Source organism: Pyrus communis, chromosome 11, assembly GCF_963583255.1.
Source record: "Pyrus communis chromosome 11, drPyrComm1.1, whole genome shotgun sequence".
In the NCBI taxonomy this organism is placed as follows: Eukaryota; Viridiplantae; Streptophyta; class Magnoliopsida; order Rosales; family Rosaceae; genus Pyrus; species Pyrus communis.
In genome coordinates this window covers 1,075,669-1,087,773 of record NC_084813.1, presented here as the reverse complement: position 1 = coordinate 1,087,773, position 12,105 = coordinate 1,075,669, and the positions used below count along the sequence as shown (strand labels likewise).

The 12,105-nt window shown below is 43.1% G+C and overlaps 2 protein-coding genes across 2 annotated transcripts; one reads left to right on the top strand and one right to left on the bottom strand.

Annotated features, from left to right (window-relative positions):
* Positions 1-6,532: 6,532 nt before the first annotated feature.
* Positions 6,533-9,029, top strand: LOC137708447 (expansin-A13-like). Its single transcript, XM_068447532.1, has 2 exons — positions 6,533-7,148; positions 8,382-9,029. Exons 1-2 carry the CDS (start codon positions 6,652-6,654, stop codon positions 8,689-8,691), a joined length of 807 nt encoding a protein of 268 aa, XP_068303633.1. The 5' UTR covers positions 6,533-6,651; the 3' UTR covers positions 8,692-9,029.
* Positions 9,030-9,662: 633 nt separating this feature from the next.
* Positions 9,663-11,590, bottom strand: LOC137708578 (protein ALTERED XYLOGLUCAN 9-like). Its single transcript, XM_068447691.1, has one exon. The coding sequence runs from the start codon at positions 11,331-11,333 to the stop codon at positions 10,224-10,226; it is 1,110 nt and encodes a 369-aa protein (XP_068303792.1). The 5' UTR covers positions 11,334-11,590; the 3' UTR covers positions 9,663-10,223.
* Between the last annotated feature and the right edge of the window lie 515 nt (positions 11,591-12,105).

Genomic DNA, 12,105 nt, shown 5'->3' with positions numbered 1-12,105 from the left:
ATTCAGCCTAGTACTTCACCTTGGGGCGCTCCAGTGTTGTTTGTGAAAAAGAAAGATGGGACTTTGAGGCTATGTATCGACTACAGGCAATTGAATCGGGTGACGATTAAAAACCGTTATCCATTGCCTCGTATCGACGATTTGTTTGATCAGCTGAGAGGTGCTTGTGTGTTTTCTAAGATAGACTTGAGGTCTGGGTACTATCAGCTGAAGATTTGTAGGGATGATGTTCCTAAGACGGCGTTCAGGACTCGTTACGGTCATTACGAGTTTTTAGTTATGCCGTTTGGGTTGACGAATGCACCAGCAGCTTTTATGGATTTAATGAACCGGGTATTCCAGCCTTACCTGGATAGATTTGTCATTGTCTTCATTGACGATATTCTGGTGTATTCTAAGTCCAAAGCAGAGCATGCTCGACATCTTACTTTGGTGTTGAAGAGGTTGAGAGAACACCAATTGTATGCTAAGTTTAGTAAGTGCCAGTTCTGGTTAGATCAAGTCGCATTTTTGGGGCACATCATTTCTGCTCAAGGTATTCTTGTTGATCCTCAGAAGGTTGCAGCTATAGAGAGTTGGGAGCAACCACGAACCGTCACTGAGGTGAGAAGTTTCATTGGTTTGGCGGGATATTATCGGAGATTCGTTAAGGATTTTTCGGTAATTGCCTTGCCACTGACGAGGTTAACAAGAAAGGACGTTAAGTTTGAGTGGAATGATAAGTGTGAGCAAAGTTTCCAGCAGTTGAAGCATTGTCTCACTCATGCACCTGTTTTGGCACTCCCGGACGATAGTGGTGATTTCGAGGTTTATAGCGATGCTTCCTTGAATGGTCTGGGATGTGTATTGATGCAGCATGGTAGGGTGATTGCTTATGCTTCGCGGCAGTTGAAAACCCATGAGATGAATTACCCTACACATGATTTGGAGTTGGCTGCTATTATCTTTGCGTTGAAGTTGTGGAGACACTATCTTTACGGAGAGAAGTGCAGGATCTTCACAGATCACAAGAGTCTTCAGTATCTCTTCACCCAGAAGGAACTTAATCTTCGTCAACGGAGGTGGTTGGAGTTGCTCAGCGATTACGATTGCACGATTGATTATCACCCTGGTCGTGCGAACGTAGTAGCCGATGCACTTAGCAGGAAGTCACATGGCCGTATCAATGCGTTGTACGCTAGTCGTATTCCTCTTTTGGTGGACTTACGTGCTACGGGAGTAAGGTTAGAAGCAGAAGATCGAGAAGTGGCATTACTTGCTAATTTTCAAGTTAGGCCAATCTTAGTTGATCGGGTGCTTGAAGCTCAGGTAGCTGATGAACAGATTCAAGAACTAATCCGAGCTCGAGATCAAGGAAAGAGGCGAGATCTCAGAGTTCGTGATTCTGATGGCATGTTGATGTTAGAAGGTAGAATGTTCGTGCCTAGTAATGTGGAGTTGAAAAAGGAAATTCTCGATGAAGCACATATCTCGGCTTATGCTATGCACCCAGGAGCAACTAAAATGTATCATACCATTCGACCATTTTACTATTGGCCGGGTATGAAAAGGGAGATAGCTGAGTATGTGAGCAGGTGTGCTGTTTGTCAACAGGTTAAAGCAGAAAGAAAGAAGCCATTTGGGCTATCGCAGCCGCTTCCCGTTCCAGAGTGGAAATGGGAAAATATCACTATGGATTTTGTATACAAGTTGCCGCGTACACATAATGGCTTTGATGGCATTTGGGTGATCGTTGATCGGCTCACTAAGTCGGCACATTTCATTCCAGTGAGAGAGAAGTACTCTTTGAGCCGGTTAGCAGAGCTGTTTATTTCAAAGGTTGTGAAGTACCATGGTGTCCCTGTAAGTATTGTCTCGGATCGTGATCCACGATTCACATCAAAGTTTTGGGTAGCCTTTCAGGAAGCTTTGGGTACGAGACTACTTTACAGTACGGCATATCATCCACAAACGGACGGACAGTCTGAGAGAACTATTCAGACCTTGGAAGATATGCTGCGAGCATCGGTGTTACAGTTTAGTGATGCTTGGCACCAGCGGTTAGATTTGATGGAATTTGCTTACAACAACAGTTTCCATTCGAGCATTGGCATGGCGCCATTCGAAGCTTTGTATGGTAGATCTTGTCGCACTCCGTTATGTTGGTCAGAAGTTGGCGAAAGAGTCTTGGTAGGTCCGGAGATTGTCGAGGAAACTACTCAAAATGTTCAGGTAATTAGGTCTAACCTGAAAGCAGCTCAGGACAGGCAGAAAAGTTTAGCAGATCGACATGCTACGGACAGAACGTATGAGGTCGGAGATTGGGTATTTCTGAAGCTTTCACCGTGGAGAGGTGTTGTGCGGTTTGGAGAGAAAGGGAAGTTGAGTCCCAGGTATATCGGACCGTACCTAGTCACAGAAAGAGTTGGTGAGGTAGCTTACAGGTTGGAGTTGCCTCCGGAGTTGGCTAAAGTGCATAACGTTTTTCACGTGTCTATGCTCCGACATTACGTTGCTGATCCATTGCATGTGATACCTCCTCAACCGTTAGAGATAAATCCAGATTTGACGTACGACGAGGAACCGTTAACGATCTTAGATTGGAAAGAAAAGGTTCTGAGGAACAAGACGGTGAATTTGGTGAAAGTTTTGTGGAGGAGTCACTCGGTTGAAGAAGCTACATGGGAGACAGAAGAACGAATGAGGGATTTGTATCCTAGATTATTCTTTGACTATTAGGGGTGTATTGAGGTTGTTTTGAATTTCGGGACGAAATTCTATTAAGGAGGGTAGGTTGTAACATCCCGTCCCGGGATTTATAGAAACGTACATTGAATTTACGATTTTACCCCTAGATCGTTTTTGTCACGTTATTAGTTGTTGGTGTGGTGTGGAATGTATTGGATTACACCCACACACACACACACTTTAACTTTCCGGGATTCCCTCCCTCATTCCCTCACTCTGTCTCTTCTCTCTTCTCTCTTCTCTCAGTCTCTCTCTTCCTCCCCGAGTTCACCTTCTTCTTCTTCCTCTACACACGGACACACATACAAACCTAATCAAATCTTCACCAAACAAGAAACCAAGACCACCATCGTGTTCGTGGAGCTGAGAGGAGTTCAAAGGTGCCATTTTCAGGTAAGGATATCGTTGTTTTCACGTCGTTTCAACGAGGTCCGATTATTGCACTGTTCATGCAAACCTAATCTAGCTTGTTTTAGGAGATTCTAAGCTTGTAGATGTGTTTGTGAGGTCCCAAGGAGCCTCGGAGTGGTTCGTTGGGTGAATTTGGACGTCGGGATCGTCCTGTACGAAGTTGGCCGATTCTTGAAGTTGAAGACAGGTATGATCTAGCAATTTTTAGGCCTTAAAACTAGTCTAACGTTGTTCTACTAGTCCTAGGCTTCATTTTGGTATAAAGAACGTGAAATTTGGTTGAAAAACGAAGGAGAAAACAAGGTTTGAAAATTACCCAGTTTTCCGGCGCCGTCGCCGGCGCCGGAGGTTCGCCGGAGAAGAAAGAGGAATATTCCGTTAAGTCTAACGGAATATTCCTAACGGCAGTGGACGGAATCTGGTTAGATTTGACGGAATATTCCGTCAGTTAACGGAATATTCCTGACGGCGTCAACTGACGCCGTCAGTGTGCAGTGCACGTGGGCCGCGCGTGGGGGCGCGTAGGTCCGTGCGGGGTCAGGCGCGTGGGGGCGCGTGCCTGGTCCAAAAATTTTTCTAAAAATATGGGTGTGATCCTGAGGTTGTGTAGGTCACGTTGGTATATTCAATTGTCCAAATTGAGCAATGTATGAGAAGTTATTACGAGAAGTTGCTTAGGTGCTTTTAAATTAATGTTTTCGTAACTTTGTCGCGTATAGGTGATTCGTTTTCCGAGGACGAGCGTACACACTCGAGGCAGGGGGGCTACGACCCTTCTAATTATCAGTGAGTGGGCTTTTGTTTTCCGTATATACCTATATACATATTAATTCCCAGAAATTAAATAGAAAAGGTTATTGTTTTATGCCATGCATTATATGAATGTTGTTTACGCATCATTGCATGTATTATTGGTGACATACATACATATATACATGTGTATTTGGTGCTGTGGATGCACAGGTAAGTGCCAGGTAAGCGGTATTCAGGTGGTTATACATTCCTGTTTATTATGCAATAGTAGTTGAAATGCTTAGAGAGCTCATAATCTGCACCCCCGGTGTTAGTGCTCCCGTCCAGGGCCAGGGCACAGCCTTCACGTGTATGTTCACCAGCACCGCATGCTCGTCTTGGATCCAAGTTAGGTGCAAGCCTGTCGTAGAGATCACATTAGGTGGTTCCGACTTGTAGGTGACCCGCGATTTATCGCACAGCTTCACGTGATCGTAGCACTAGAGCATACATATATATTACACCCAGCTTGTCGTGCAGACCACGTTAGGTGGTTCCGACTCGTGTGCAGATTCAGTGATTGAGTTGAGCGTGGAGCTCTAGGTGCAGCGGTACATGTCACGTTAGGTGACTCCCGGCTGCCAGATTATATATTGTGATGTGATTTACGCTTGAGCATTTACATTTATTATGAGATTCTATTGTGGCATATTCTCAAGCATGAATGGCATATTGTGAGCATGAATGGCATATCATGGGACATGATTGACATATCTATACATACGTATATATGTTCATTTTCTGGGAAGTATACAGGTTTTACGGCGAGGGGTTAGAACGTATTTTGCTAAAGAGTTTTCAAAGAACTTTGTTTTTGCCCACTCACGCTTTTGTTTTTGCGCCCCTCCAGGTTCTAGTGGTCTAGAAGGTTCGGTGGTTTTCCCCAGAGGGCGTCCCGGCAATTTCTGACAGACACTCACCATTGTAGGGTCACCTTCGGGTGTACATATGTCGTATCTTTTCCTTTTGGACTGTTGTAGACTTGCTCTGAATTGTGTCTCACATACACTAGTACTTTGTATGTTATTAGGTTTTTAATTATTCGTACTTTTATATTACCTTCTTAATTAGCTTCCGCACGCGCACATGGTTACGTCACCTTCGTGTGACGGCCAGCACGCCCTGATCTCGGTCGGGGTGTGTCAGAAATGCATTACATGATGGATTTAACTGATTTAAGTTGATTATACAGTGAGCTGGCAAACATTGTGAGTGTAGAAAATATGTAGTAATTAATGAAAAAAAGATTAAACACACCATAATCATTTATATATAATGATTTAGTACAATATTTTACACTTTATACATTGCATGGTAAGATACATGAGTGATTTAGTACCACATAAAGTTCCTATGAGGTTCAAATTTTTCACTATCTTCATCATCTCTATGTGTAGAGTAAGTTTATTGTGAAGAGTATTCATCAAATGATAAATCCCCAAAATAATTTTGCATGTAATTGTTAACATGCTACTCATATAAATATAAATATTTTAGCATATTATAACTAAAACATAAGTGATATATTGTGGTTAAGGTGTTGGAGGAGTAAAATGGGAGGGTATCAAATCACCTGTGTGTTTTTTTTCCCTCCCTTTTTTCCCTTTTTTTCTTCTTTTTCCTTTTTTTTTTCCTTCCTTTACATCAATATTTTCGATATTTTAGCGATATTAAACCAATATTTTGACAAAATATTGTTGAAGTGTGAGCGAAATTATCGACATCGATATTTTCCGATATTATCGTCGATATTGTCGATATTTGTACGATATGTACATGAATATGTTTCAAAAATATCCGTGATTTGAAAAAACTGAAATATCCTTGATATTTCGTCGATATTATCGATATTTCAGACTATGCTCATATCAGTGAATTTGTGTCCTCCTCTCTACGTAGGACATCTCTTGTAATTGCACATTCTAGTATTCCTTCCACTTGTATTTTGAATTAATAGTATGCTATGAACATGTCATGCATCATCACTTTTAAATTGTTGGCAGTTGATTTTTATATTTGGTTAAGGTTTGTACTTGAATATTATATTGCGCGGTTAAGTGCAAAAATTATATGCATGTTTCACATGTTCTCGGCATATGCATTCATTAAATAGCTTGCGTTACCCTCAAGTGTCGACCAACACGTGGCCATCTCTTTGTCCTTCAAACACCAAAATCAGAATGTGTCAATTGCTAACCTATTATGAGGTTAAGTCCATCTCTTCTCCACCTAAAATGAAGAATCAAAATTCTTAAACTTGGGGAATTGGATTCTTGATACTAAGGTGTTATTCAAATTCCTCATAAATGAAGCCCATCAGAAATCCAACTTTTGTACCAATATTACCCCCATTATTTTTTGCTAATTTCAAAACGCTCCTTGCAGATTTACCAACCCCAACCCCACCATTGTAAATAAATAAAAAGTTCAAAATGTCTTTTGGTATTTTGGTTTACCTGCAAGTGAGATATTTGATGAGAATTGAACATGTTATTGCTAGCATATTATAAGATTAGCTCACACTTTAGCAGTAGATAATATCATTTGAAAGAAAAAAAAAAAAAAAAAAGTTTTTATCTTTCCGTCTTTACCAGCAGCTGCAGTCACTATGTCTCTCTTTCTCTGGGTCACTCTCTTACTCACACTAATCCTTCAAGAAGAAAGCGAACTAATAACACCGACAACAAAAAGCCGACGACATTCAAACAAACAAGCCCAGAAATGTGGCCGGCAGCTCTCCCCCTGCTCCTCCTCTTCCTCCTCCCACTCGCGCTCACCTCCACCGCCCTCTCCCACTTCCACTCCTCCTCCTCCTCCTCCCCCACCGCTTCCTCCTCCCTCTACGACTGGAGCTCCGCACGCGCCACCTACTATGCCGCCTCTGACCCCCGCGACAAGGTCGGCGGCGCGTGCGGCTACGGAGACCTCGAGAAGGCCGGGTACGGGCTGGCGACGGTGGGGCTGAGCGAGGCGCTGTTCGAGCGGGGCCAGATCTGTGGCGCATGCTTCGAGGTCCGGTGCGTGGAGGACACCCGGTGGTGCATTCCGGGGACGTCGATCATCGTGACGGCGACCAACTTCTGCGCACCGAATTACGGACTCATGGCGGAGGGTGGGGGCCACTGCAACTCTCCGAACAAGCACTTGGTGTTGCCCATCGAGGCCTTTGAGAAGATCGCTGTTTGGAAGGCTGGCAATATGGCCGTCCAGTATCGCAGGTTGGTCCTTCTGCTTTCAAGCTTCGGCATCCATTTTTGTTGCATTCTACTTTACTCTTTTATATCTTCTTTTTTTTTTTTTTTTTTTTTTTTTCCTGTTGTCAAAATAGAATGCTTTTGGTGTCTTAAATGTGAATTATAATTGAAAATAATGTTTGAAAATTACAATTGAAAATGGTGCATTTGATTCAACACCAAGTTGTTGGCACTTAAAAATCTATTTAAAACTATTGAAAATGGTAACCACCACCGTGGGGTGATTCAGTTGTTGGCATTTAAAAAACTTAATTATAACTATTGAAAATGGTAAGCACTACGGGGTGGTTCAGTTGTTGGGACGAATTTCAGGTTGATATTTCACACGGCGCGTCTAGGTTTGTTTCTTCGCGTCGGTGAATCACACGATAGTGTCCAAAGGAGGCTGAAATGCCTCTGTGAGACTTCTTGGCCTCGGAATGACGAATGCCGTGGCGAATCCTCCAGCTGGTCCTCTTCTTAGAGAAAAAAAAAACGATTGAAAATGGTAGCATTAGAATAGCAACTTGTCTCTACCATGTAAACAAGGTTTGTGCAAAGTGGTGGATAAAGTGTTCCTCGTTAACCCATTGCGTCCTGGTTCATACTCTCCCATTTCCGTTAGTGTAGATTATAATAGTGATAATGCTTGTAATAAAATTAAAAATTAAAACAAGGTTTGTATCTAATTAAAACAGCTGAAAATGGTGATGGTATCTGCCCAATTGGAAGTAATTTTGATTAACTGCTAGTAACACCGCTTTTGTGACACAAATTTGGAATTAGCCTATAGGATACGATGCATCATTTGAAAGTTCTTTGTTTACTGTCTTTGTAGTGCATTTGTGGTGTTTTTGGTAGTATCTTTGTAGTGCTTGAGTAGTTCATTGTTAGTGTTCTTGTAGCGCATTTTTAACAATTGACTCTAAAGGTCCACGGAAGTTTAAAGTTCCTTATCCAATTGTTAGTGTTCTTGTAGTCCTTTTGTAGAGTTTTGGTATTTGTTTTGTAGGAACGCAGATAAAATTTAAGAGGCGAAACTTGTGATGTTCATTCTCAATGAGTAAACGAGTGTATGTGTTGTGTACAAGTGCATGCATGTGCATGGTTGAATCAGCATTTGTTGCGATGCTTTGGCATTTATGTTTGAATCTCTGACCTGACTTCCGTCATTCTGAGATTTATTCCGCTTGTTCTTGATCATTTTGTTTTAAACAGGATCAAGTGTAGAAAGGAAGGAGGAATTCGTTTCACCATAGATGGTTCTAACATCTTTATATCAGTACTCATCAGCAATGTTGCTGGTGCTGGAGACATAGTTGCGGTGAAGGTCAAGGGTTCAAGAACCGGTTGGCTTCCAATGGGACGGAATTGGGGCCAAAACTGGCATGTAAGTGCTGATTTACTGAACCAACCTCTTTCTTTCGAGGTCACAAGCAGTGATGGCCGCACAGTTACATCTTATAATGTTGCTCCCAAGGCTTGGAACTTTGGGCAGACCTTTGAAGGAAAGCAGTTTGAGTCTTAAAAGCACCATTTGACGAAATAGTGCAAGATCGAATTAATTAAAGAAGATCAATGGCCAAAATTAACGAGGATGTGTAGGAAGTGAAAATGAGTGTGAATAGCACTATCCTATGTTTATTGTGCTTTCTTTCAGTAGGAAAATATAGTTAGATTGCAGATGATGTTGTACAGAGATGTGTGTCGAAGCTTAACTATCAAAAGGCCCCGGGAAGCAAACCGAGATGCTTGAGGTATAGGTTCCTTCTGGATTATGGTGTCATGCTGATGCTCAGGGCATGCTATAGAATTATTATAGTTCAATAAGTGTCGACTGGGAGTAATGATGCGAGACCAGATAGGGACGGTGATAGGGGATTGGGCTAGAACTGCTCCGGTTGCTAGGGTAGCGGCTTGCGGGTCTCCGGAGATGAATTCAGTGGTCTGATAGTGGCAGGGTGTGCAGGCAAGAGTATATTTTGCAGTAGTGATAAATTTCTTTGTTCTGCTTATGGCCGATTGATCCATGGTTCAAATGTCTTGCGGAATTTTCCTCTTCGGGTTTAATCTAGTTTTGTTAGGCGTGTTTGCAATTGTGCTTGCTGGTCACAAGGGGTGCACCCCTAACTAACTTGTTCTCGTCGTATTCACGACTACGTGCAATATTCGCAGAAATTTGCAGCAGCTAACTCCAACGAACGAACCTAATGACATGTTTACTTACTAACCTGGAATTAGAGTAACAGAAATTAATTTCGTATGTTCGTTTCAACCTAGCCCGAAGAATGGGATAACATACAAGTTCCAAGCATACAGTCATACTTGCAGGCAAGCAATCTGTCATGTTGTAGTATTTTGGGAGGTATCACTAGTTTTCTATATGCTTATTTAGCTTACTTACTTAGAGTACACTTTATGTAACAAGTTTAATAACTTTTCGTAAAGAGAGCAGCTACTTCTATGGATGCCTACTGCATAAACCTCGCATACAGGTAAACGCTACAAGCTTCATGCGCATTGGATTCCTTAAGAATAAAAGCAGAACATAAGTAACAATCAGTAGCGGAAAGGTGAAGGGCCCATACATTCACAAGTATTCAAAACATGGTGCAAAAGCATAAACTCGCTCCGGAGTTAAAGCAAGCAAAGAAAGCACAATAGAAGCAAAACAACAAAAAATTTCGTGTCCGCTATAATCTACAAAAAGTGTGAAAAGGAGCATGTATTTTCTATCCAGGAAGCTCCTTTTGAATGATTCAACAACGGATGGGTATTGTCTTGAGTATAGACTACACAATACGTGTAAGTACATTCAATATTTATATAAATGCAATGAAGATACAAATGAATTTCAATCTCAATTACTATCTCACATAAACTATACTGAGTTAATCCGGGGCGAAGAGAGAAAACCTGGCAGAAACCGAAGATGCACGATAAAAGTAGGAAGCAAAGGAGCCAACCGACTTCCCCCATGAATCAAAAGCTCTCTCCATATGAAATCAAACCACCGAACCGGAACAGATATATACCAAGAGAAAACAAAAAAGAATCAAATCAAAGCTTCTGGTGAGACTCGATGAGCAATGCATTGAGCATGATGTGCAGCATTGCTTCGTAAACAGGCATATCATAATGCATTCCATCGACCGTACATCGAACCCCGCAATTCCAACTCAGGGACTCAATGTCCAGTAACCAAAGGGGGCCGCCGGATTGCCGCAAAAGCTTACTCTTTTGAAGCTCCTTATCATACTCGCCACGCATTGCATCAGTCATCCTCTCCCTCTTCTCCTCCGTATTCAACATCGAGTTTATCAACGTGGGCATGCCAACCCAGAACAAGTGCGGCCTCCGGGCCGAACCAGAGCCTGAAGCCGAGCTGGTTTCCGGCTTATTGGAGCCGGTCTCCAGCGAAACTGGCAACAAGGACGCCGCAGACCTCCTGAGTGATTGCAATTGAACACCGAAATCTGAAGCGTTGGTGAAGTGCAGCATGTGCCATAGCCCAGAACCCATCAGCACCACATCGGGGAAGTTCCGATTTCGCTTGAATTTCGTCACCAGATTGGTCAAATTCACAGTGTAAGGAGCCCAGATGAAATCCAATCGCATCCCGATCTCACCCACCACAATCTGATAATCACTGTGCCTCTTGAACAGATCCTTGTTCACCGTCTCCAGAGGCCCAGAATCCAGAACCAGACTCAATAGCGAAAGCGCCACCAGCCTCGCCTGAGAGTCTCCGGCCACCACGACCCACGAGCCGTTGAGCAGATCGGAGGCGTCGAAACGACCCAGCTTCTGAAACCCACATGCAGAAACGGCGGAGGAAGAAGCCCAAGCCCACGACTTGTCGTAATTGACGGTGTTGTTGTCGAGGGGGTTGAAATTGGGGGAAGGGGTTACCTCCCAAACGACGTCGTGGAGGTGGGAGAGGCAGGAGTCGCGGCGGTTCTCGAAGACAACGACGGAGGAGACGGTGGTGACGAAGTCGTTGACGGTGGGGAAGTAAGGGGTGAGGTGGACGCCGATGGCGAGAGTGATGAAGAGAGCGCCGCTGAAGAACAGCATCTTGTTGCGGCTGAGATGGTATCCGGCCATGGCCATTGGGACCAAAACGACGACGCACGCAGCCAACACCCCCAATTGCACAGCTCCTATCATACTACAGTTACTCTTCTCATCAGATCAAACATCTAATCGGACCAGAAAATATTTGAATTTTCGGTGCCTTGCGAATTAATCAATCTTGTATTTTCCGCGTATTGCTGTACAAAATTGACTGTAAATTTATTGACCGGCTCTGAGAGGAACGTTGCAGCGGCAACAAAACAGAGAGAACGAAGAAGGAGAAGGAGGAGGAGGAGAGTGGGTGTTGGGTTGTGTTTTGTGTGTATTTTACGGAAGAAGAATGATGTGACTCGTCTCGCGATCGAAGGGGTCGAATGGCAGACAATAAGGAGCACTGATGGTTGGGTTGGGGTGCGGGTGGGGGATGGGGGACCAAATTGAAATAGAGAAAGATTTTGTGCCTATTTCACATTTAGAGGTTTCTTAATTTTATGCTTAATGACAGGTGTGCCCACTAAAAGTGTTTTTGAGGAACACAGATCCTCTCTGGATCCGTGTAACTGGAGCCCGAGGATAATTGGATCCGACCCATTAAAATTTGATTCAACGGCTATAAATAAGGGGCTCCCCTAAAAGTTATAATAATTATAGTCGTTGAATCAAATTTCAATGGTTCGGATCTATTGATCCTCGGGCTCCGGTTGCACAGATCCGGAGAGGATCTGTGTTCGTTTTTGGGTCCTACTTTACTTTCCGAAACTTATTTTATTTCAGCTTGCCCTCTAAATCGGAAAAGGATCCTCGCCGGATCCTTTTCCTAGGGATCTATTTGGACCCAAAATTATATCATCGGCTCAAGTAATCG